At 41.0% G+C, this 26,081-nt stretch overlaps 1 protein-coding gene across 4 annotated transcripts in view; it reads left to right on the top strand.

Moving 5' to 3' along the window:
- Nucleotides 1-26,081, top strand: part of exd3 (exonuclease 3'-5' domain containing 3) — a 46,863-nt gene that overhangs the window by 5,112 nt on the left and 15,670 nt on the right. For 3 of the 4 annotated variants that reach the window (XM_028602315.1, XM_028602314.1, XM_028602316.1), the window contains 16 exons: nt 776-937; nt 1,845-2,030; nt 2,129-2,182; nt 2,335-2,474; nt 2,743-2,849; nt 2,935-3,008; nt 4,138-4,176; nt 4,301-4,467; nt 4,675-4,828; nt 5,345-5,543; nt 5,634-5,743; nt 6,703-6,886; nt 7,069-7,241; nt 8,007-8,225; nt 8,386-8,439; nt 8,619-8,750. In XM_028602315.1, the coding sequence (XP_028458116.1) occupies nt 776-937; nt 1,845-2,030; nt 2,129-2,182; nt 2,335-2,474; nt 2,743-2,849; nt 2,935-3,008; nt 4,138-4,176; nt 4,301-4,467; nt 4,675-4,828; nt 5,345-5,543; nt 5,634-5,743; nt 6,703-6,886; nt 7,069-7,241; nt 8,007-8,225; nt 8,386-8,439; nt 8,619-8,750 (2,154 nt within the window). Of the gene's footprint in view, nt 1-775; nt 938-1,844; nt 2,031-2,128; nt 2,183-2,334; nt 2,475-2,742; nt 2,850-2,934; nt 3,009-4,137; nt 4,177-4,300; nt 4,468-4,674; nt 4,829-5,344; nt 5,544-5,633; nt 5,744-6,702; nt 6,887-7,068; nt 7,242-8,006; nt 8,226-8,385; nt 8,440-8,618; nt 8,751-9,239; nt 10,210-26,081 lie in introns of those variants that run through there. The other variant, XM_028602317.1, reaches the window with a different exon arrangement.

Below are 26,081 nucleotides of genomic sequence, written 5' to 3'. Positions count from 1 at the left end.
GCGAGAGCGAGAGCTTGGATACCAGCATGTTTAAATGAGGCTTGTGTGTGTTAATGTAGAAACCAGAGTGTCTGTCAGTAGGAAGGAAGGAATTCGCATTGCTCTGAATGAACTTGAGATCTGTGTGAGGAGGATATTGAGTGGATGACATCTGTTTTGCAAATTAAGACACAGCGCACGCCTTTCTCACAGAGATATTATTTTCTTGTGTAGAAATTTCATAATGCCAGAGTTTGCATTCTTTAGCTGAGACCTAAAATGTGTCACAAGTCTCTGTGTCTGCTAGCCACTGGGAGGGTAGTTAGCTGTCTCCACCGGCTACTGTGGTGCAGCTATTCTAAATCACTTGTCAGTAATCTAATTACAATAATAAACAACTTTGACTTATTTAATATTTATTGCAAATTTCTAGTCTAGTTTCACACTGGTATTTCAAAAGGGTTAAAACACCCCTCTATAATCACTCAAATCTTTTGAGAAATTACCAATTGACACACAAATCATACTGTATATGTAAATGATGGTGAACAAGCACTCTTAAGTTCCAAACTAAAACAACTGTGTTTTGCAAACAAATGGAAGAGATTCCCTTCAACATGACCAAAATGATATTTGTGTGGCTGTAATATGAATGATCCACATATTCAGATTTGAATGAATCCACCTAAAAACAAGATTACAAAGACGAATAAGCTGTAATGTTTTATACATTTACCTTTTCCTCCAACATTTTAGTTTTAATTCACACTGCTCCCTCTCTTTTCTCCCCCCACAGCTACATTGGACAGCCCTCCAGGGATTTTCAAAGTTGTCTGAGCCTCTGGAGGCTTTACTAACAATCCTGGAGGGCTGTCCAGGCAAACAGCGGGGTCGGAGCCACACCGTCGGCCAGCACATCCTCATGAAATTCCAGTCATGGATGAAAGAAAGTCCTCAGGTAGAAGAGAATCATGAAACAAATCCTTTTAAACTAAAGAAATGTACTGCAGAGTTTAAGTTTAAGACCTGCACATCTGGACACTTCAGCACTTCAACAGTTTCCACAGTGCAACCGGCTTCGTCTTTAGCAGTTAGTCCTCGTACCAATCTCTAGGCAAAAAAATACACTTGTGCCACATGTAGGTAATGATTTATACAAGTATCTTTTTTTATTTAATAGCTAAACGAGCATATGCATGTTTGTGTGTGCATATTGAATAATTAGCTAAATATAAAATGTATTACACTGCCATCTTTCTAAACTGGTAGAAGACATGTATCCTATTGTAAAATATGTGTACATATTTAAACTGTAATCCATCAATGTGACTTCACACAATTGAGCCATAGGCGAAGATCTACAAAAATGACACCCGGTCCTTAGTTGGGAGATTGCCTGAACCACATTTACAGAAAAGCAAATTTTTGTTTTTTTTCAACATGTTTAGTTACCAGTGCATTTATGGAGTAAAGTGAGTGTGCTAAAGGCCATGTTTAATGAGGTGCCTTGCATCTAAAAAGTGAATACTAGAGCACATGGATCATCTCAAGCGGTCCTGTATATTGTATTTTTTTTTATCACTGAAATCTTGATGATCCACCTTCATGCCACACACGTGTTTCCAGTTCCTCTATGACAGCGAGATTAGCTCCAATACTTCCAGTGGTGTCTCATGAGTGACCTTGTTCCAAAATTCAGTATTAGCGACAATTATTGCTGTATGTTCCAGGCTCTTCTTTTTTGTATCTATTCTTCATGTTGTCAATCTCAGTAAAGTTTTTTTTTTTTTTTTTCTTAATTTTTTTTAGATATTGTTGTAAATATATTTTTGGTTCCTTGTCATTTGTGTCCATCTCTTCATCAGGTGACCCTGAGTTCACTCTCAGAGCAACAAGCAATGGCGCTTCAACAGCGGGCTCTGAGCTTACTAACAGATACCCAGCCCAACTTTGTAGAAAGTCTCATAAACATCTACCAACTCAATTCCCTGGATCCAGCCATACTCCGACTGCACATTATAAGGTTGCAGGCTCTTCACTGCTACAAAGAGGTGAGTTCCTCATTTGATGTTAGCATTATTATTTTTTTATGCCAGAAGGATTTCAGACAAAATAATTTGACACCGTTTTATACTCTGGTTTTTCACAGGCAGCAGTACTCGCCATAAAGCTGAAGTTACAGAACGAGCTGGATATGGAGGAGGTGAGACAAAACATTTTCAAGAGACCTTTATTCATACTGTAAGCAGTGATTGGTGTACTGTACTTAAAATGTGTTAGATCTGACTTTTTCAAAATGGCCTCTAAAATATCTAACCAATTTCCAACATTGTCCTTTACAATCTTCTTCTGCAGATGTGTGTACCACTAATCTTGCAAAATAAGTTGCCTTTGGCAGAGTCCTTCGTCATAGGCCACAATCATCTAGAACAGCGACTGGTCACACTGCTAGACTTATGGTGCCACCCCAGCTTCAGTGTGGAAGAGATAAGCATGTATGGAACATGTGTGAACATATGAGAACCTACAGTATGTATGTAGGCATCAGTGTGTCGCTGTAAGATCGTGTGTGTGTGTGTGTGTGTGTGTGTGTGTGTGTGTGTGTGTGTGTGTGTGTGTGTGTGTGTGTGTGTGTGTGTGTGTGTGTGTGTGTGTGTGTGTGTGTGTGTGTGTGTGTGTGTGTGTGTGTGTGTGTGTGTGTGTGTGTGTGTGTGTGTGTGTGTGTGTGTGTGTGTGTGTGTGTGTGTGTGTGTTTTTCCACAGGCGGTTCCCTCACATCTCTCTGACCAAACAATGCATGAGCCAGATCCAACCCAAACTGCTCACCAAACAAGTCTTCCGACTCTTGGAGAAATTCAACATTGACCAAGGTGTGTGACTGGCTCGTGTGTAGTTCTTCATGTATGGGTGTACACCTCAGGCAGAAATGATTGTGATCTCGTCTTTTTGACTCAGGACTGTGTCCCAATGCTCTGCACAAGAGGAGATTGGATTCTTTACGTTTCCTCATGTACAAGAGGTTTGTGGATGTAAGTGATGCAGCAGGCATTTAATTTCATCAAATCATAATTTATACCATGTAATCACGCAGGCTAGTCATCAGTGACTTGCTCTTTTTTTATAGCTAGCATTAATTAATGGCAATAATGGTAATGCTTTTTAGGATGGAAGACCTTTTTTTTTTTAAGACTACACCTACATGCCTTTTTAATTTAATTACAAGATTTTACTCTTAAGCCTTTAATTCCTTGGGAGAAATATTGATATGCATATGAGAAAAAAGAGAGGACTTTCTCAGAAATATTTTAAAATCAAGGGTTAATATACACTTGGCTCATATACACTGATTTGAAAAGCCCATGGGTTATTTGTTTAAGTTATTTGAACATTAAATTAGCTGCATTTTGAAATTTGATACATTGATGAATGCAATTTTTTTAATACACTAAAACAATAGTAGTTATTATATTATATAAATATTAGTTATTTTATTAGGTCAATGCAATTTCATTGAATACAAAATAAGAGAAGCAGATCTATGTAGACCCTTTGTGTCTGAAGTATTTATTCAAAATGTTATATTTTCTGCTCAGATCTTATGTTTCCCGTTTTAGTTACACATGTCAACTTCAATCACTGATCAAATCGTAATTGTGCCTTTTGAGCCAATAAAAGCTGGTAACAGATCTCAGTGGAATCTCGGTTGATTTTGGGGTGAAGGATAGTTTCCGCTCCTGAAAACATGAGCAGATGGCGGCATTAGAGGTTTTCTAAAGAATTACTTTTTTTGGCCCAGGTTTGTGGGTGCCAGATGAAAAACAAAAGTATTATAACAAAGTATTTACTAACCTTACTTTATCAGTAAATACATATTGCAGGTACTTTCATAAAAGGCCGCTATCAAAGAAGATGATTTAATCAAAGTCTGAATGTCACCGACATACAAGTGGAGCAAGGACTAGTGGGAACGCACACTAAAAATGACCAAATTTACCCATGATGACACAACTGCTGGGAAGAAAAATGGCAATTTTGGTTTGTTTGTAAATGTGGTTTTTATTTTGCCACAATATGTAAAAGGGCAATATTGGAATTGTTACAAAAATAATATATTAATCATACTCTGTGAGTATTTATTAGTATTTTGTACTCTTTTAGAAAAGCATGACCGAGGAGAACTGGAGTGACCATGTACAGGTAGGTGTGTATGCATCCGCCAGTGTGGAGAAATAAACTCTACTGTATATATCTTAGTATCAAATATGTTATTTAGGATGTATTTATTGTGATTTTTTTTTTAATGTGTATTATGTATGTATAGTACGTTGTGGCAGATGACCTTGAGCTGCAGATCCATTTGGTGGAGATGTTGGTGAGGTACTGTGGTCTTCAGAAAGCAGCTCAGTGGTCACTGAGGTACAACATCCCCAGAAATCAACTTCCCTCTGGGGTATGGGAAACGCAGCAGAGTCTACCGCCTGGTCTACAGTGAGTTGGCAAGAATATGCATAAACATATCCTATTATGCAACTTGTGGTAATCACAGGCAGTACTTCTTTTATACAAAGAAGAATAGTTGTTATCTATCCACTCTCATTCCCACACACACACACACACACACACACACACACACACACTTTTTTTTTTTGAAAATGCACAATCACAAAAATACACACATTTGTCGCCTCTCCTCAGACAGATAGGTCAGAGTGGTTCAGCACAAACTGAGCAGTGGATACCGTCTCGGTCTCACTGTCAGAAGTTCTATCAAGTGCCGCTCACCAAAGACCAGGTTCATTTTGTGGACTCGCCGGAATCTCTTCAGAGATGTCGAAACATTGTGCTGAAGGTACAGAGAACTAGATGCTTAAAGGTTCAGTAGGTAGGTCACTTTTTTCTCATATTTGCTAAAGCTGTCACTATATCCTGACACGTGAGACAGATTATCTGTGAAAAAAATCCTGTTCCTCTGCCTGCACCTAGTGCTTGTAATGACGTTTCCACCGCAAAGGAATACAACCAATCAGAGTCAAGGAGTCTCCTAATGCAGTGTCAATGACTGCTCATAAACTTCAATCAAACTGTCAAACTAGGCAGAGATCATAGATTATCTGTCTCATGAAGTATTGTACAAATATAGTGACGGTTAGGGTTGAGCAAATATGATAATATAAAAGTTACCGACTGCAGCTTTAATTGAAAATGTTTTGTGTCTCTAAATCAACCATTAATGATAATCTCTATATGTAATAGATAGGCAAATGGGGTTACTATTGAAAGTATTTATTTTGAATCATTTAAAAAAAAAAAAAAAAAAAAGAAAAGTGCTGCTGTCTTATCCACCCCTGTCTTTATCCTTTCTTAGGAATGTGATATAGTAGGCGTTGACATGGAGTGGCAGCCCACGTTTGGCTGTATCTCAACTCAGCAAGTTGCCCTAATACAGCTTTCAGTTTTGGACCAGGTTTTCTTATTAGACCTTTGTGCAAATGGATTCTGTCAACACCCTGATACTATTAGTTTCATCAGGAGCTTGTTCTCCGAAAGAAACATCCTTAAACTGGGTAGGAAACAGGCTTGACAAAGGTTAAATCAAATTCATCTGAGGCTGTTTATACTTGTGTCTCTAACATTTCTCCTTTCTTCCCATTCAGGTTATGGTATGTCAGGGGATGTCAAGTGTCTCTTGGCCACCTGGCACCAGCTTTTAGAGGAGCCATTGAGGATGGAGGGGATGCTTGATCTTCTTAATGTACACCAAAAGGTTACATTATCTGTCATTCACACAACTTCATACAACTGACTTCTAAAATTTATCCTGCAGTTAGTCTTAGAGTACCAATTGAAAATACGCTATTAGAACATCATGCTTCTTTAATAAGTAGGAGTGTAATGTTTTACTAAATTCAGGCTTAGATTCATTACATTACAGTGGTGTCATAATTCAAATACATTTTCAGTACAGCAAATTTAGTGCCTGATAATTCAAAAACTATTTCAAAATGGCGGGTTTGTGCAGGATGTGCCATGTTGCACAAGTGGCTTATTCTCTAACTGTTGTCTCTGACCAATCAGTGGTCTGCAGTGTCCACCTTTTAATATCGGCTCAGCTCGCTTGGAACATGCCGGCGGTAACAGTCGAGCCGAGCCATAACATGCAGTGGAAATGCGGCATTGGCCTGGTTCAGCTCAGCAAGCATCAGTGTTGGCATTGCCACTTGTCCACTGTACCCCATTTAACCAGGGTTAAAGGGCCAGAGGATTCTAACATTTGGATTTGTGTTTCATTGCATGGTCATAGCACAGGTACATACTGCAGCTGTGGCCCAGTAGTTTGCCTGAGATATACTGTACAGTATGTAGCTAAGCCCTTGGTCTCTGAGGTGGACAGGAATGTGGACATGGCAACATGGCTCTGTAACTGATGAGGTTGCTTCACCATCTGCTGGAGTAGGCTGCATGTTGCAGGATGTGAGGAATCCAAGAAATGTTTTTGAAAATAACGAGGAATGTCTGGTTGAAAGAGGATGATGTGGCAGGACATTAAATGGGAGGGGATTTCAGTTCAATCCAATCATATATTGCCTGGAGCCTTGCATGGCCATAAATTCTAGATGATTTCAAATAAATAAAGTTGCTGTAATTGCAACCATGGAAACCGGTCTTTATTGGAGGAAAATTCAACACATTGAATTCTCACTTTAACATCTATGCCTTTTCCAGATCCAGCGTCGAAAGGTCAATAGGACTCAAAATGGACCTAAAGATGTGCTGGTAGGAGAGGACTCTGCAGAGAAAGGCCTCAGTCTGCTGGTACAACAGGTCCTGGGAAGGCCCCTAGACAAGACAGAGCAGATGTCCAACTGGGAGAAACGGCCACTGCGCATCAGCCAAATTAGATATGCAGGTAAAGTATTATGCATGCACACACAGACAATGACAGGAAGACAGATGGTCGCTATTCTTTTCACTAAAGAATATCGCAGATTATTTTGTTATCCCCTGACGAACTGCAAACCAATACCTCCTCCCCCCTTTTCCTCTCTCTCTCTCTTTCACACTCTCTCTTGTTTCTTAACCTCCTTCTAGTGGCAGATGCCTACTGTTTGCTGGATGTGTACTCTGTCCTCTCCAGAAACCCAGCTTACTTTGGGCTACCAGCTGACCTGCGCAGCATCTCATCAAGCCAATCGGAGAAGAGTGCTGACAATAAACAGAAGGAGAAACATGCCAAGCAGATGAAACAGGCCCATGGCAAAGAGGTCTGGAATCAATTACCATTTCACCAGCAATTGCTGATAGTGTTTTTATTTTTTTATGAGGTTTCAATTGATACCACATGTCTTTTGGTCTAGGATGTTAGAATACATTAATTTCCCAAGGAGGAAAAAATGAAGACTTTTACAGATATTTTGAAATCAACAGGGGGAAATTCCATTAATGGGATTGTGGAAGCCAAAATCCATTACCTACTTGGCCTGTTCTTGACCCTCCTTGACATGTTAGCAATTGACTCTGAATAAGTGTAATATGGTCATCTTTTAAACATTTCTGTACACTTTCCTGTTATTTTGCTATGAATAAACAAGAAACATGAGGGGAAAAAAGCAGATAACTTTAGGAGGGCCTTTGAATCAGAAGGACAGTGTGTATGAGATTTTTCCTTTCATTTGCCAAATTCTGGACTTTTATTTAGAACATGGGTTATTTTTTATGTTTGTTTAACTTCCCAGACTGCAATAAATTAGATCCAACCCATTTTATTTATTTTCATAACTATTGTGCTGATACATAAAACAATTCTTAGAGCTTTGAGCTTCCAAGTGGCACAATAAATACAGTTAAACGGAAGAACCTGGGTTTGAGCATGCGTTTGACCAAGACACTTCAGCAGTTCCTATCAGCTCCAGGGATGCAGTTGTATAGCTCACCCTGTGCTTTGACCTCCCTGTACTGTGGTGCAAGTGAAAAGAAAATCCCCCTGTGGGGATCAGTTAAGTATCACATTATTGTCTCTGTCCATTTAGGAATGTCAGGGGGCTCAAAGGATCAGTCCCCCTCGCTCCGACACAGAGAAAGGCCTCCTGTGTGGCGAGAAGCCCTCAGAAGACACCCCTGCTCTGCCCCCCCAGCAGTTGCGGGTGGTGTGTGACAACATGCTGCAGGGTCTCGGGAGGTACCTGCGCTGTTTAGGAGTCGATGTGGTCATGTTGGAGAACACCGATGATCACAGAGTAGCGGCAAAGGTTAGTTAGCAGTCCGAGCAGAACATACCTTTTTATAGACAATAAACACAAACAAAAAGAACTTACAAAGCCAAAGTGTTACATATTTTAGATAACCAATAATAACATTACTTCATTTATGCTTTTTGTTTTGTTCTGATGTGTATTTGTTGTGTGTCAGTTAGCACAAGCTGAAGGCCGTTTCATACTCACATGTGGACAACCGTTCCAGAGTGTAAGTATAGGTGTGTGTGTGTGTGTGTGTGTGTGTGTGTGTGTGTGTGTGTGTGTGTGTGTGTGTGTGTGTGTGTGTGTGTGTGTGTGTGTGTGTGTGTGTGTGTGTGTGTGTGTGTGTGTGTGTGTGTGTGTGTGTGTGGCCTTGTATACACATGTTGTCTCTGTCTCCCCACATAGTTGCGGTCCCAGGTGGGTGAGGGTCGCTGTCTGTCCCTAGACTGTTCAGAAAAGGCCAGAGACCAGGCTGTTCGAGTCCTCAGACACTTCAATGTCCAGCTCACTCCCAGCGACATATTCAGCCGCTGCCAGGTAGGGAAATCCACGCTGGTTCTGAGTGTGTTTTTATTAAATTAACAGTGTATAAACTTCAGCATCGGCTGATTTCGGTATTGTTCTACTAATTAATATAATGGCAATAATTATCAATACAAATTGGGAAATAGTGAGTAATGTGGAGACAGTCATAAGTTCACCAGTTGAGGTCCAAGACTAAACAGTACATACATGCAAAAGCTTTCAATGAGGGAGAGGAAAAAGCCTAGTTCCTATATTAGTAAAAAGTACAAGCAATATAAATTCCCAGGCTGTTTCTGTGGTTATAAAACAATGCTAAACTTCCCGAATTCTGAGAACAAAGAATATGGTGGCTGTGGTGTTTTGTGTAATACTGAGAGAAAGGGGAAGAAATAAATATACGATAAGGGAAAATGGAGAAGCTTTATAAAACACAACTTTTTTATTTTTTTTTATTGAGAAAATGTAAGTAATGTGGGTGTTGTACTGGATTATTGTTGTGAGAATGAGATTTCAGATACAAGTGGCCAAATTGGGCTTACCTTTACTGAAAGGAATGAGGAAGGAGCTTGAAGTTGAACTGCTGCACCTTCACGTTTAAGATGGCCAGTTGAGGCTGTGAGCTATTCTTATTCTTCTTATATGGCCTTCGAATGCCTCGGGGACACCAGTAGGAGCTGGAGGATGTGGCTGAAGAGAAGGATGGGTCACTTGTTTAGCCTGCTGCCACCACAACCTGGACTTGTGCAAGTGGTATCAAAAGGAGGGTTGGATGGATGGATGTGAAAATAAATAGAATAAGTCAGTGGTATGAATTAAACACAACATATTTTTCTAATTTAACCACAAGGGAACCAGGATGGAAACAAATTGAATCATAAATGGAATCATATTCTTCTTTCCTCAATTACAGAAACATTGCTTACTTGGGTACAGATACACATATGTGTGCAATGCACTGCATTATTCTAATTCCTATTCAATCATGTTTGTGGAGCCTGGAAAAGATGTTTGTCAGTCAGCTTGTTGCTACCAATCATTGTCGGATTTACGGTACATGAACTGTAGATATCTCCATGGGTGGCTGTTAAGGGAAACCTGTGTGTGCTGCGACTGTGTTTGTCTGTCTGTGGTGGCGGTTGTGATTGGGAGGGGTATCTTTGCAGGACAGTTTCTAAACTTGGGTGTTCTGGCCTGCTCCTGGTGGGAGGCCCTAAATGTGTCAAGATACACCACTGGGTGCATTTCTTTCAGACCCAAGATGTAAAACACCTGGACCACCTACCTCCCGTCTTGATGATACCACGTTAAAACACATGCACAGTTGCGAAATGGTCATCCGCCTACTTTTCCTATTTATTGGTCACTCCTGATGCCACTTCAAGTCAATGTCACTTTGATATATTATGGCTAAAGAAGGGCCAAATGTGACTTTGTTGTTACACACCACCAGTAACAGCACTGCCTCAGCAAACGTGAGAAAACCTTTGTCCTTTGTAAATCTTTTACAACCTCATTCAGGTTATAACTATATATTGTAATTTAAAATCTGTTAAAAAAATTTAATTAAATTGAAATGATTGTTAACTGGAATAAAAAAAAACTACCTTTGCTTTTTTAATTGATTATCTAAAATTGAAGACCAACATAAATGAGCTCATTTATTACTGTGTGTGTGTGTGTGTGTGTGTGTGTGTGTGTGTGTGTGTGTGTGTGTGTGTGTGTGTGTGTGTGTGTGTGTGTGTGTGTGTGTGTGTGTGTGTGTGTGTGTGTGTGTGTGTGTGTGTGTGTGTGTGTGTGTGTGTGTGTGTGTGTGTGTGTGTGTGTGTGTGGAGTTAGGGAGAGAGTTTCATCCTGGGGGCTGCTCTTTGGCCCACCCAGGCAAAGTTAACCCCTTTGTTATCTGATTGTAAAGCTCTCTGATTAGCAATGGATGGGTTAGTTTCTCTCCCATTGTCTCTGTGCTTCTCCCTCATGCACATACACCACTGATCAATGTCCGGAGGAAAGAAATAAAAAAAAAAAAAAAAAAAAAAAGTCAGAAGAGAAGATTAACCACAGACTTGTGTGTGTAAAGATTGTGCAGGGAAAGGGTTAATGTTTGTCTCTGTGTATCAATTGGCCCAACAGAGATTTTAGAGGCATTGGAATGTGTGTCCACTATGGAGACCCCAAGAGGGAAAGGGAGATGGAGAAGGCCTCCTATGAAAGTGTGTCCTTGTCTGCATTCTTACGTGTACTTGCGTACAATGAAGTGGTAAAAACAAAAGAAACAGTTTTTTATGATTCGCTCATTGATAAGGTAATCTTCATTTACTGTGTTTGATGGATTTGTATGCAATTGATTATCGTCAGTGTGGCTCTGAGAAAATCCAACTCCAGAAAAGTGAGAGTGGTTCTTTTAGAAGTTATTAGCCTGGTTGACACCAGACCCTTCTCAGTTGTAACTGAGAATGGGTCTGGGAAAGGTTCATTGACAGTTCATTTCCAAAGGGGCGTCACCAACGGACATCGCTCAAATGCCTCAGGAGCATTGGATAGTCCTTCAACCAATCAGAGCAACGATCCGGGTGACGCTGCGCTTCGGTAGCCGTCATGTTGAATGTAAACAAAAAGCTGCTCGTCATCGCTGCGCTATCGTCGTCGCATAAAGCCCGCCTCGGCGGTTGTGATTGGTGCCTCAATTTTGGGGACATTGGAAATGGGTTTGAATGGGCTCTTCACCAGACTGACTTGCAGAGCAAATCTCAAATTTGCCGGAAGTTTGTCAGGGTTTACCCAGGCTAAGAAGTTATGTTAACTAACTTTAAAGACATATTTATTTGTGTATTCAATCTGAAATGAAGGAAGAATCATGTTAACTTTAAACTAATGTCTCCCTGTAGCAAAACAGGATTCTGTCATGTATTTAAATGCCGATCTAGGGGCCGCATTGTAAATAAACTAGCTTAGGCTATAAGTGCTGTGGTATATGGCATTGGTCTGTGCCATGTACTGTACTTGCCCATATACAAATAAATAAACATGGCAGAGGCCTACCACACAGGCTGAACTGGATAGCCCAGAGAGAAACATTTATTGTTAAATAAAAAAAGACATGCAGGAGAAATTAAAGATTAAATTCCATGTGGTTCCTCCTAGTTGTTGACAAAGCCTTTGAATTGTTATAAACAAGATACGTTTTTATTTTCGTCCGTATTCTGTATGCCAATCAAGCATCCAAATGCAGTTGTTTCTGGTTTGTAGCCACATTGATAACATTTTCAGTTGAAAGAAAATGACTGTTTGGTTCCTCCTAAAGTCAGTAACATGTTAAAACAATTGTTGTTCAAATTAAATAGTTTCACATGGCTGACATCATTTTTCAGCTCAGAAGAATCTAGCTTTGTCCCTCCGCTCTGGCACAAATGAAAACTACAAGATGTAAAAACTATTCATACTATATAGTATACTATGCTGTAAAGGTGTTTGAATATTGATCTTATTGGAACAAATATACTGTTAAAATATGTTTTTTTTTTTAAAGTAATAAACATTTTGTGATAGTTTATTCATAGTATATTAGTTTGTGAAAAAAGTGTCTTTCAGCACCAAAATGCCCCAAAAATATATTGAGAGATACAGCTTTACTATGTTAAGATGTATCTTTACTATGTAAAGATATTGACGAGTGTCACTGTATTCATTTAGTCTGTAATCCTTGGATTCCTGCAATGGGTTGGGTAAGGGCCAGGACACATCAGGCCGATTATCGGCCGTGGGACAATCTGGCGAGGTCAGTGACTCAAATCTGTTCGGTGTGTCCCGTACCGTCGTCAGTCTGGGGGGCTGTCGGCGTTCATTTTGGCCGACCTGACATGTTCGGTCGGCGGCAGGGCCGTCGGGACTCACCCGGAAATAACGAGCGGAATGAGGTGACTACAGTCTCTCAAAATCTGATGAAAATCTTTTAAACTGACCTTTGTTGAGCTGAAATGAAGACAGATTCAGCAACTGCATGGCCTATTTCTCGCTTAAAATGTTTCCAGAAACACATTTCGGTGAACTATTTTAGTACAATATGAGATCGTATTCTGAACGGCCGCCATGACAGTCCAGGTCTCAATTTCCGGAGAAAACAAACCTATGTGACGCGTTCGTCCAATCAGCTGCCGGTTTTCATTTCTTGGGCAACATTACAGATTAGCGCCGCCTGCTGTTATAGAGATGTATTACGTCTCGTCTCCTCTCGTCTTTTTGGTCTGTTCTGTGGCACTTTTTTGGACTTCGGGGACGCGACTGATCATATCGACGGGGTTTTCTGTCAACGGTCGGCCGTCGGCTATATGTGTCTACACCATAAGAGGGTGGAGTTGGCTATTGGTCCATTACAGTTTCCTTATTCAGCTATATCCTATCCTTACCACTAATGCCTGCTGCGTCTACACTTTACATATACACAAGCACACACATTTCCGTTGGGCTGTGCAGTTCCATCAGATGTCCCTTACTGGCCTTTTTATAGACATGTTGAGATAGCAAAGATATCCCGATATACATGAAGCCAGTCACACACACACACACACACACACACACACACACACACACACACACACACAGTAATAAGCATACGCTTTCAAAACTGATAAACACCTTCATACACACACAGTCACCTCAGCACCTTTACACACGCACACACACTCAGAATGAGTCGTAGACACTGTTGCAGCAGAATCACTGGTTCCCACGCACCAGACTACTGGGGAAGTGAAAACAAGAGCAACAGGAACCGCCACACCGTGAGAGGGAGGGGTGGGAGAGATGAGGGGGGTTAGGGAGAGGAAAAAGGGAGGGAGGGAGAGAAGTGAGAACAGAGGTGATGGCAGTTTTTTTTTTTTTTTTTTTTAAAGACCGACAGACAGGGAACGGTAGTGAAAGCAATTGAGAAGGAATGAGTAAGTTGGGGAGAAAGACAAAAATAACATGGAGTTGTTGAGACGGAATTACAGAGAGATTGTGTGAGAAAGTCAGAAATGGTGTGCGTGCGCAAGCAAGCAAGCAATCAAGCAAGAGGATTATTTGTTGAGTGAGGAAGAGCCAGAGCATAAGAGAGTGTCTGAGAAAGGTGGCATTGAAGGAAGAGAAGAGGTGGAGGAGGGCGAGGCAATAGAAAGACTTGTCTGTCCTTTTGATCTACAAAGAGAGCCGCGGGCTAAGAAACAGGAGGAATGTGAGAGGTTGAGACACGTTTAAAGTTACCTTTCACTGGCTGTGTGTGCATGTGTGTGTATATTTGTGCATGGGAGTGAAATCGAAATAGGCAGTATCTGGATGTACATATGCGTTAAAATGCAGTAGAAAACAGAAGACCCTTTTTTTATAGCCTCGTACAGTACAGGCCAAAAGTTTGGACACACATTCTCATTCAATGCGTTTCCTTTATTTTCATGACTATTTACATTGTAGATTCTCACTGAAGGCATCAAAACTATGAATGAACATATATGGAATTATGTACTTGACAAAAAAGTGTGAAATAACTGAAAACATGTCTTATAATCTAGTTTCTTCAAAGTAGCCACCCTTTGCTCTGATTACTGCTTTGCACACTCTTGGCATTCTCTTGATGAGCTTCAAGAGGTAGTCATCTCAAATGGTTTTTCAACAGTCTTGAAGGAGTTCCCAGAGATGCTTAGCACTTTTTGGCCATTTTGCCTTCACTCTGCGGTCCAGCTCACCCCAAACCATCTCGATTGGGTTCAGGTCCGGTGACTGTGGAGGCCAGGTCATCTGGCTCAGCACTCCATCACTCTCCTTCTTGGTCAAATAGCCCTTACACAGCCTGGAGGTGTGTTTGGGTCATTGTCCTGTTGAAAAATAAATGATGGTCCAACTAAACGCAAACCGGATGGGATGGCATGTCGCTTCCGGATGCTGTGGTAGCCATGCTGGTTCAGTATGCCTTCAATTTTGAATAAATCCCCAACAGTGTCACCAGCAAAGTACCCCCACACCATCACACCTCCTCCTCCATGCTTCACGGTGGGAACCAGGCATGTGGAATCCATCCATTCACCTTTTCTGCGTCGCACAAAGATACGGCTGTTGGAACCAAAGATCTCAAATTTGGACTCATCAGACCAAACACAGATTTCCACTGGTCTAATGTCCATTCCTTGTGTTTGTTGGCCCAAACAAATCTTGCTCGTTGCCTCTCCTTAGCAGTGGTTTCCTAGCAGCTACTTGACCATGAAGGCCTGATTCGCGCAGTCTCCTCTTAACCGTTGTTCTAGAGATGTGTCTGCTGCTAGAACTCTGTGTGGCATTCATCTGCTCTCCAATCTGAGCTGCTGTTAACTTGCAATTTCTGAGGCTGGTGACTCGGATGAACTTATCCTCAGCAGCAGAGGTGACTCTTGGTCTTCCTTTCCTGGGGCGGTCCTCATGTGAGCCAGTTTCGTTGTAGCGCTTGATGGTTTTTGCGACTGCATTTGGGGACACATTCAAAGTTTTCGCAATTTTCCGGACGGACTGACCTTCATTTGTTAAAGTAATGATGGCCACTTGTTTCTCTTTACTTAGCTGACTGGTTCTTGCCATAATATGAATTCTAACAGTTGTCCAATAGGGCTGTCGGCTGTGTATCAACCTGACTTCTGCACAACACAACTGATGGTCCCAACCCCATTAATAAGGGAAAAAATTCCACAAATTATCCCTGACAAGGCACACCTGTGAAGTGAAAACCATTTCAGGTGACTACCTCATGAAGCTCATTGAGAGAACACCAAGGGTTTGCAGCGCTATCAAAAAAAGCAAAGGGTGGCTACTTTGAGGAATCTAAAATATAAGACATGTTTTCAGTTATTTCACACTTTTTTGTTAAGTACATAATTCCATATGTATTCATTCATAGTTTTGGTGCCTTCAGTGAGAATCTACAATGTAAATAGTCATGAAAATAAAGGAAACTCATTGAATGAGAAGGTGTGTCCAAACTTTTGGCCTGTACTGTATATTCTCACACCTTAATTCATATTTCACTGTTATTTTTAAATGCACACAGAGTTTGTAGATAACCACAAATATGCACAGGGTCACACTTTGGTCACAAACGAGCTATATACCCAAACCATAGACTGTTTTAATAAAAAAAAACACAAACACACATTTTCACAAACCTTTACAAAAATGTGTTTGTAAGTGCATATGAGCTCTGCGGCTTCGTCTCAATTCGGGTTCTATCTCTGTGCATGTACTGTTTTTTGTGGTGACAGAATAGGTTTTTTTGTGTCCTGCTGTTTTTCCACTCTCCCTCCCCTCTCAGGAGACGAGAGGGGAGCGACAGGGAGAAAGGGGAGGAGTCGGCGGTGGGGAGGGGGGCATTCCATAGGCACGCCAAGACATTCCGAGGGAAACCATTCCAAATATTTCCCACTGTGTGTGGCGAGGGCTTCGCGTCTCCTGTTACACACATACGGTTTGAGAAAGTGCTAAAAGCGATTACACACACATTGGGAGAAAGCTCACACATAACACCGGTCACCCTCACATTCACTCTTTCTGGCATACACACATGTAGTTAGTTACTGGGAGCAGTTATGAGTGACTGATTGGCAGCCTGTATGTCCGTCTCCTTTGTGTGTTTTTGTCTGGAGGGGGACGTGCTGTCGCTGCGTCTGTCTGTCTGTCTGTCTGTCTGTCTGTAGTGGAGCTACATTTAGGAAAGGCCATTGTGATTGTTGTGTAACCCCAATGTGTGAGTTTATGAATAAGTGAGCAATGAAGACATGACCACACATGTTTAACTTTCACTTAGCTGCTCCGTTTTCTATGAAGATGACTTCTTTACTGGAATGAGATGCTGACTCATTGAGTGATCGTTCATCAGAAATATGAATGTATTCCTGTGTGCTTCACTGAAATTCATAAACAAGTCATTGAAAGGGGAACCGGTGGCTCACACTAATGAAGAGGATATGCAAGGGTAAATATAAGTCAATTGTATTATATGTACAGTACAGTTATTAGATTAATAATAGGTGAAATCACTATCACTGATATTGGGATTAGGATAAGGATATTTCTTCCGATAGAGATATATCATGATACAGCAAATAACTGCAAAATCCCATATGATTATAATCATCACAATATGATTTTGCTGATGGGTGGTAAATGGTAATCAGTCTGGACCTAAAAATGTAAACAGGATTAAAACAATTTCTGCACAGTTTTTACACGTTAATATTGTTAATTATCTGATTAATTTGGGGTGACCTCTAGCTCACCCAGTAAGAGCATGTGCCCCATGTTGGGTGAGTCCTTTGCAGCGGCCCGGGTTCGAATCCAACCTGCGGCCCTTGGCTACGTGTCATCCCCCATCTCTCTCTCACCTTTCCTGTCTATCCACTATCCCCTCAAATAAAGGGAAAAGCCCCCCCCCCCAAAAAAATCTTTAAAAAAATAATCTGAAGTATTCAATCCAGTTCATCTTTGAGGAAAAAGCATTTAGTTAGAATTAGGGCTGTCACAATCATAACATTTAGTTGACAATTAATTGTCCTACAAACTATTACTCTATTTTCATTTTATGCTACACAGCAGTGCTGTTGTGTGGCTTTGCAACTAGACCTGAATCCATGTTGTAAATGTCAATGGCTGGAGTGTCAATTAATCTTCAGATAGTTTGCTGAAACAATGTTTCACCTCTCGCTCTGCTGCACAGAGCTTGTTCGTTACTTCTTTTGATGTAACGAAAAAAAAAGAGGCTTGTTTTTATTTTCAAAAGCAACGGGGAAACACAAAGCCAGTGTTAACCGTTCCTGCTTCAGCTTCCAGACTGTGGTCGGGAGGCACAGGGAAGACTTTGTTTTGCCTCCAGGGCCGAAGTTGAGGCTCACTTTGGTGTTACACTGTACATTTACTACCGCTTGACAACTTTACTGCTATTTTCTTCTCCGCTCCAATCATCAACACCTGCTCCTCTGAACGCATCCACCGTCGCTCTCACTCGACCACACACTTGCTACGCTTGCACTACACACTGAACTACTCCTAAAAGCACCCATGCTACTCTTATAACACCATGTTTCCATCCAAACATTTTTCTGTGAATTATGTAATTAGAAAAGCTGGATGTGAGCGACAACTCCAGCCTAACTTTCCCTAGAGCTGTCAAACACCCTGCTGCACCCGTCGGGGAGACTCCGCTATAAATCAAGCAAGAAATATGGTCTCATATGAGCTGAAACTGTACAACAGCAGTAAGATCTAGATAGCAAAGTTCTCTTTTTCCAAGTTTTTCCAGCTGGTAAAAAAAACACCTTATTCACTTTATATGTGTTGCCACATTTGTAACATTGGCTTTAAATTTCCTTTTTATTGCGGAATCAATCGGTTATGCAAAATGATCGCAGTCACCTCAAATTATCACTATCAGAGGATTGAGTAATAATTTGTGACAGGCCTAGTTAGAATGTGAAATGCTGGAGGGCACACTGTATTTTAATGGTTAAGAATCCCGGTTCAGTGAAAAGTATAGATATCCTCATTTGAGTTGCAGTAGATGGCTGCAACATATAATTAGTCTGCTGTAGCATGAAATGTTAAATGTTGAAATTGTAAGAAGCAGGCTGTTTTTTTTTTTTGAAGTGGTTTGAAAAAATCCCAACTAAAAAAAAAAAAAAACTGCAGCCTGTAACCTGTGAAATGTGTCTTTATTGTCCCTGACTCATTTTGAAGTTGATTCTTATGGCTGTCTGAGCAGACACAATAGCACGGACACACACACACACACACACAGATAGATAGATAAGGAAGAAGATGAGCCATCACTCACCAAGCATCTGGTCTTAAAGAAATCATGCCTGCTTATTTTCCCACAGTCTAGTTGGCTCCTGTGTGTGCGATTCCATGCATGATATGTATCTGCGTGTGCATGCTTGTGTGTAAATTTATAGTTACTCAGACGCCACTGAATTTTCTCTTATGGTTGGTTGTTTTTTAAAGATATTAAATTAAAGATCTATGAATCATTCGAAAGGTAATCATTTGTTAAGAAGCCAGCTTTCTGCTGCTCCGAGCTTTCCCTGTGATGACTTATTTTCTATTTGTGTATCACCGTGACGTCGTGCTAACACAGAAATCACTTCCTTGTAGACAAATAGAAATGTGAAATCAGCAAACTTCTTTATTTCTGTTGTCATCTTCAGCCATAACTGTAACATTTAAAGATATATAGTTAAACATGGAGGTCTGACCTATCTGACGTTTCTGCTGTGCTTATTTTCTGTACTGTGTTGCTTTGGTCACGTTTTTAATAAACCAAATCTAGCGCTACGAACCGCAGCGCCTCACTGTCAGTCAGGCTAACTGCTAGTTTGTGGTGGTGTCAAAAATAGTCTGTGGCCCAACAGGTAAAATAGGTCCTCAACCTAATGTTAGTAAAAGTGTTGACATATGAAAGCATCAGACTTGCATTTTAGATGAGAGAGTATCCAGTTGTTCAGCGTCCCGTTTTCCTCATTCCTGCAGGGCGCAGGGGTTTACTACCCGAAAGTTATTGTAAACAAACGTTGTGATTGAGTCCATAGTCGATCACACAAGTTGATCAGCCTAGATAAGCATGTAGTGTCTATGACTGTTAATAATGTAATTCTTTTACAGTTGAGCAGTTGTAAACCAGAGACGTATCAATGCCAGCACCTGTGTTTTTCAGTCTGTATATTGGAACCGAAAGCAAGTAAGAGAGTCTAAGGAACTAAGCTCTGTTGGAGTGCGTATCCGCCCGTGTTTGCAAACATGCTTAAAACAACCTCTTTATACTGGTTTGTTTGACAACTGCCTAAAAGTCAAGCTGGACAAAGGCCTTTCAGTACGGAAACCTAAGAAAAAATATAATTTTTTAAATATGCTGTAAATGGTGTGTTTAAAATTTACCAGCAGCACTGTAGACATGGCCATAGTATTTCTCTCTCTGCCTCCACTCCCAGTTTCTCTTGTTCTGTCTTTTATTCTCAGTACCTTATTTTATCTTGCCACGTTGTTATAACACATTGTTTGGTTTCCTTTTTTAGTTTTTACACAGCATTAATGCCAACACATTTGTGCCTCCTTGATTTAAATTACACACACATTCATATTTGAATCACTGATGACAACAAATTCAAACATTCTTTTAAGAATCAAATGTATCAGTGATGATGTACAAATCAACATTAATGTCAAACAAAAAGAATAGACTTTACATCTGCTGTCTCTTGGCAGGTACTTACAGTGTAATTTATCATAATTTGTATGCATACCACAATCATATGCCTTTTTAGACCACAAGAGAACACAATTGTATGCAAACATAGATTTTACAGTAACACATTGTAACGGCAACATTTTGAAATTCACAAATCCCTTTACAGTCATGCTTCTCCTTCCCTAATCCCTCCTTTCCAATTTCCCCCTTTTTTGCACCCCAACATTTCTCCCTCCCTGTATCGATTTCTCCTTCTCACCCTCTGCTTGGCCCTGTCTCTCTCCATCTCCCCTGCTCTCCCTTTACCCCACTGTTCTCACCCTGCCTCCCTGCTCCGCTCCACTCCCAGTCTCACTCTCCTCCGTTTCAGATTAGCCAAGGCGAGGAATCCGGTGCAGCCGGCAGCTGGAATGTCCTGTTTGTCTTGCGTGTGTGTGTGTGTGTGTGTGTGTGTGTGTGTGTGTGTGTGTCTTGCGTGTGTGTGTGTGTGTGTGTGTGTGTGTGTGTGTGTGTGTGTGTGTGTGTGTGTGTGTGTGTGTGTGTGTGTGTGTGTGTGTGTGTGTGTGTGTGTGTGTGTGTGTGTGTGTGTGTGTAGTTGGTGAGGCTGGTGCTGCTTTTTGATGTGTTCCATTGTCTGAGAGCCAAGCTGCTTCCTGTCCCTGCTTTCCCCAAAAGCCTGAGAGAAACGGAGAGGCGGAAAACGAGAAGGGACAGAAATTGCGAGAAAACATTGCAGTGACAGGTTGAGATTGAGACAGATGAGCAAGAAGGTGGAAATAAGAAGGAGAAAATAGGAAGGGGAGATGGCTAGGAAGAGAAAGATGAGGTAGGAAGTGATGGAGGGATGGAAAACGGAGTGAGTTAGAGAGGGAGGAAGAGAGGTGAGAAGGAAGGAGGGAGAGCTTCAATAGGGCTTTTCCTCCAAACACCAATACAATGAAGTAGTGCGTAATTTCCCATGTCCCCCACACCCACACACACAAACACACACAGTTTCTCATAGCTGTTATATCTTTATTTTCTATAATCAGGCAGTTATACTTGAGTGTTTTTCATTTATCTCTCATGCTTGCTTCTCTGTTTCTGTGGTCTGTGTGTGGTCTGACGCTGTGCACAGCCAATACAGATACTGTTGATGGGGTAGAATGAGCAGAACGGTGTGATAAAGCTAAGGGAAGAGATGCAGAGGAATAAGATTACTGTGTGCAGTAAGAAATGAAAAACGAAGTTGCGAAGTAAGAAAAGTCCAGAGGAGAGATAATAGCTCAAAATGCCAGTTGGGTGCATGTTGATTATGTGGTACATTTCCCTGTGAAAATGTGGACGTGCATAAATCATTCAACATGTGTTTTTGTGTATGTGTGTATGTGTTCGTGTGTGCGAGTTGCTGGCCAGTGGAGGGGTTTTGACGGGGCAGAGCATTCCTGCTGGGTGGTGATGTCATGAGAACTAGCTCTCCGCTCGCAGACAGACAGCCCTGTTTATGTTCCCCTCCAGAGGAGAAACCACACTGTGTCTGAGTGTGTGTGTGTGTGTGTGTGTGTGTGTGTGTGTGTGTGTGTGTGTGTGTGTGTGTGTGTGTGTGTGTGTGTGTGTGTGTGTGTGTGTGTGTGTGTGTGTGTGTGTGTGTGTGTGTGTGTGTGTGTCTGCGTTATTGGCTCATGGGGGAGGTGGGGAAGCCGAGAGGCACTCAAGAGGGTCTACTTTCCCCTGCCGCTCAGGGAGAGGGAACCACTTACCGATGCCTTCCTCTCAAACATGCACACAGAAAGAGGAAGTTTCTCATGTTTTTTAGAGTACAGTAGCTGCATAGCCAGACTGTGCTGCTGTGAGTGATTGCCCTCTGCGTCTAAATAGTCTCCTAAGGGAGGCAGAATTATTTGCAATATAATTACAAAGCCTGGGTCAGCAAACGACAACAGTACCACACAGAAAACTGATAATGAAGCCATTAAATGCATTATTGTTCACAGTGTTGATCGTTCAGGTGTATAAGTCAGGCTAATAAAAACATAATTAGGGCATGTCCAGACTATATAAAAACCAATTGCAAAAGTAGGTCAAAACATTTCAGATTAGAAATTTGAAAATATTTGTGAAAAGCGCTAAAGTGTGTATACCCATGGAACTATCTTGTCTAAATGTACTTAAAGGTTACCCACAATTTTTTTCTTTTACCAATGAAATGGAAATCAAGCAGGTAACATTAGAAAAATGTTGTGAGAACTAGTCCCAGCAATCGTGTTTTCTTCTCCCAGATACTGCTGGTATGACTGTTTTTGTGTCTGTGGTCATGGTATAATGGTTTCCCTTGCGATAGTGAAATGTGATCTTTGGTCTTTGCAGCTTAGTGAATCATAGCTCATTCTCCTAAGCTCAATACGCAGTGCAACATAGCAAACCATCTGAACTGCTTTCTGCCTGCGCTACAACTAGGATGATAAATAACTCTTGTCAACCATGCTAATACCTGCCAGTGAGAAATAGCTGAGAGGTTTAGGGTCATTATTATCACAACCCTGTGGCACACGGGCCCACTTTAGTAGCTTGTGTAACTCCTCCACTTGCAGTCAAGCTTTGGAGGCAACCATGCTTGCTCACATGTGATATTGTAAATGGGTCCTTTTGGCAGAACCCAATAATTTTTTTATTACCTACTATTTGAAGTTGTTTTTTTACTGTGAGCTGATTACTGTGACTTCCAGGAGAGAGAATAACTTGAATGAAGGTTTAAGCCAAGAATATGAGGGTTACATCAGTTTGTCTGGAGGCAAACAACTTTGTGTGTGCGTGCGTGTGTGTGTGCGTGTGCGCGCACGTTTGGCCGCTGCACTAGTTCTATTACATTTAAAGTTTGTAGGATTTAGTTTAACTACATGGGCAACTTGTCTCATAGCACCCAGCTCTAGAATGCAAAACTAAAAGTTTATTGTTAGATATGTTGTGGAATGTTTTTCATGTGTTTAGGACACCAGTATAAACTCTGGTAGACAGTTATAAAAAACAATATTTGAGAAAAGATGCCTCGCCAGAGGCAGGTACAATAAAAACATCCCTTATGGCATGAAGGAGTTCTCAGAAGCAAATCATGTTATCCTTCCCTGCTGTGTTTTGATAATGTTAGGTTATTAACTGTGTAATTTTAGCTACCTTTTAGCTCATGATTGTTGCTTCTCAGCATGATGAATGTGTGTGGTCTGTGTGGTCGGTGCGCTTAGCGTCACACAAGAGTAGGGGTACTGAAATTCTGTGATTGTATGTGTCTTCCTGTCTAATATTTATAGAGTTTCAGGACTGCTAAGATAATAAAATCTCTGACAGAAGTCTGAGTAAAAGGTGGATGCTCCATAATTCCCAATTTCTGTAGGATCTTATAGCGCTTATGCAAGACTTTCTGAAAGGCAACTCAGACTGGTCCAGATGAACCAGGGCCCTGTAGGTTTTTCTTCTAGCATCAATCAAGAACTGATTTAAACCGTCAGTGTCACGTGAATGTGGTCAATGCAAATGATGGGATAGAAAACCAGAAAGATTGGGAACCTTTGACCTATGTAGCTTTACAACAATAATCCAATCTATTGTGAGTATATTTTTTATACACCCTGTGTATCTGCACGCTCTGTGTGTGTGGTTTCCGAGAATGAGTTATGTCAACAATTAAATTTAAACCTCATGGAGACAGAGATAAAAGATGGCAACCCCCCCACATAGTCTGCGGTTTGTGAACCCAACCACTGTGTGTGTGTTGTGTTCCATAGTTGATGCTCCTGTGATATATCGCTGTTTTCTTCACTTGTCTCTGATGTGTGAAACTGTGTACATCATCATTGCAACTGTGTGTTTTCACAGTTTATGTTCTGGGTGTAGGTCTGTACATTATGTAAACATTCTTTGAATGTCTGACCTGCGTTCTCATCGTGTTGTACTGCTTGTATGTGCATGTGTAAGTCTCGGGAATGTGAGGCCAGCTCTGAAACGAAGTCTTGCCGTGGGTCTTCCCAAAGCCTGCAGTTTGCGTGATGTGATGCTATCAGGAGATGAGAAGTCTATTTGCTTTGGGAGCTGCACGCACACACTCACACACATTTTATGTGTTTTGTTCTCTCTTTCTCCTCACTTACTCACGGAGTCAGATTAAAGTGAAAGTCCTTGCGGGATGGGAATGAGAGAATGTGAGGCAGGCAACCCCCACTCTCCAATGCAGCAAAGAGGTAGAAGGCTGGAGGCTCCTTGCCCTGGGAAAGGCCTGAAAGAGCAAAGGGGGGCAGTGTGAATAGATAGAGGGTAGATGGATTGATAGAAATCAGAGGAGAAAAGAGCAAAGAGAGAGTTCAGAGAAGAGGTATATAAAAATGCAACAGAAGGAAAGAAGGAGATAGACTGAATGTAGATAAATACTGTAAGTTTGTGGGAGAGAGACAGGGAGATAAAATAAAAACGGAAGCTAAGACCTTACATGTCTGGGACTTCTAAACTATTGAGAGACACAGGATATAAATGGGATGGAAAATTAGGCCCGCAGTAGGTAAAAAAAAAAAAAATGATGATGCACAACTTGCGTCTTTTCCCTATTTCCTCCTCCTCCTCTTTCAGGCCAAGGAAAACCAGTGTCTAATGTTTCTCATAGGAACTGCAGCCCAGCATTTTAACTAATGCCATAATGTCTGAGACGTGTGTTTGCTTGCATGTATTCTTGTTTGTACTCTCTGGAGACCAGCAGCATTGCCTATGCACCAATGAAAACATACCAAACAATAAGTTTAAGCAGCTTTGCATAGTTCAGCTATGCCAGTTTTTTTTATCCTGATATCTACAGAAGTGTGTATTCAAGCTGTGAGGTTATAATTGGAGTAGTCGATATCCACGTTTCACTTCTGGGATTGCTCCCTTTGCCGCCGGAAATTCCGCTGCATTTGACTCTTTTCGGCTGAATTTCCGTTACCTTACGTTTTCTTTTTGTTGGAGTTTTAAAACTCTGGACGATTTATGAGGACTATGGTTAACTGCTCCTCAGATCTCTGCAGGTTAAATCCAGACAGCTAGCTAGACTATCTGTCCAATCTGAGTTTTCTGTTACACGACTAAAACAACTTTTGAACATACACGTTCCATCAAAACAAGTTCCTTCCAGAGGCTGTTTTGCAGCGGCACCGTGGCTCTTCCCGGAGCTTAGCGCCGCCCAAGATGATTGTGATTGGTTTAAAGAAATGGCAATAAACCACAGCACGTTTTTCTCCCATCCCGGAATGCTGTGTGGACTAGCAAGACCTTTCTCCACAGCACTGTGGAGGAGGGTCTGGCAAAGTTTATTTACTATTATTGGAAGGAATCACATCTCTGATATCCAGTTATATTTTCCTATTGACTAAGGGCCCAGTAAGGCTCTGGTACATACAAAATAAAAACTCCTATGGTATCCAAATTCACATAATGAAATTATAATGTTAATAACCTTAATTAATAAAACAAAGTTGCCTTGTGCCTTTTAATGAAAGGAAATGAAGACTGGAACAATTGCAAATATAAATGCGATAAAGATGAAAAGCAACCGTGATTAAAAGAAAAGGTAAAAACTAATATAATATCATTGTTTCCCCTATGTGCAGTGCCGCTGCTAAATTAGTGCCGCTGCTATATAAAAATTGCCCCAAATGCAATAAACTCGCTATCTCTACTTTATGTAACCATAGACTCGTTGATGGGCGAGGATTATAAATCAAACACCCCTAGACATTGCCACCGTTTAGCAGTCTGTTAAAGGTTATAGCCATTTAAGCATCTTAGCAACGGAGGCTCTGCTGCCGATCTTACTGCCTACCTATTACAACGAAGTTCAGCTGAGACGTAGAGACGACGCTGAACATGACTCATGTTGGGGGCCCCCCGAGGCAGAATCGTCAGTAGCAAATTTCGTATCAAATTACGGTTTATTATTGAATGTTAACATTAGGCCTATGCTTCAATGGTGTGAGTTTTTACGAGACAATATGTTTTCTGTTATGATTTGATTAGCTTAACATTATTAGGTTTTGCCACATTACAAAAAAGTTTTCTGTAATGTGGCAAAACCTAATAATGTTCGTAATTTTCTTAATATTAGAGACATCAATAATCTT

This window comes from Perca flavescens, chromosome 16, assembly GCF_004354835.1.
Source record: "Perca flavescens isolate YP-PL-M2 chromosome 16, PFLA_1.0, whole genome shotgun sequence".
Taxonomy (NCBI): domain Eukaryota; kingdom Metazoa; phylum Chordata; class Actinopteri; order Perciformes; family Percidae; genus Perca; species Perca flavescens.
The sequence above is the reverse complement of the archived record's forward strand: the minus strand, read 5'-3'. Positions and strand labels throughout refer to the sequence as shown.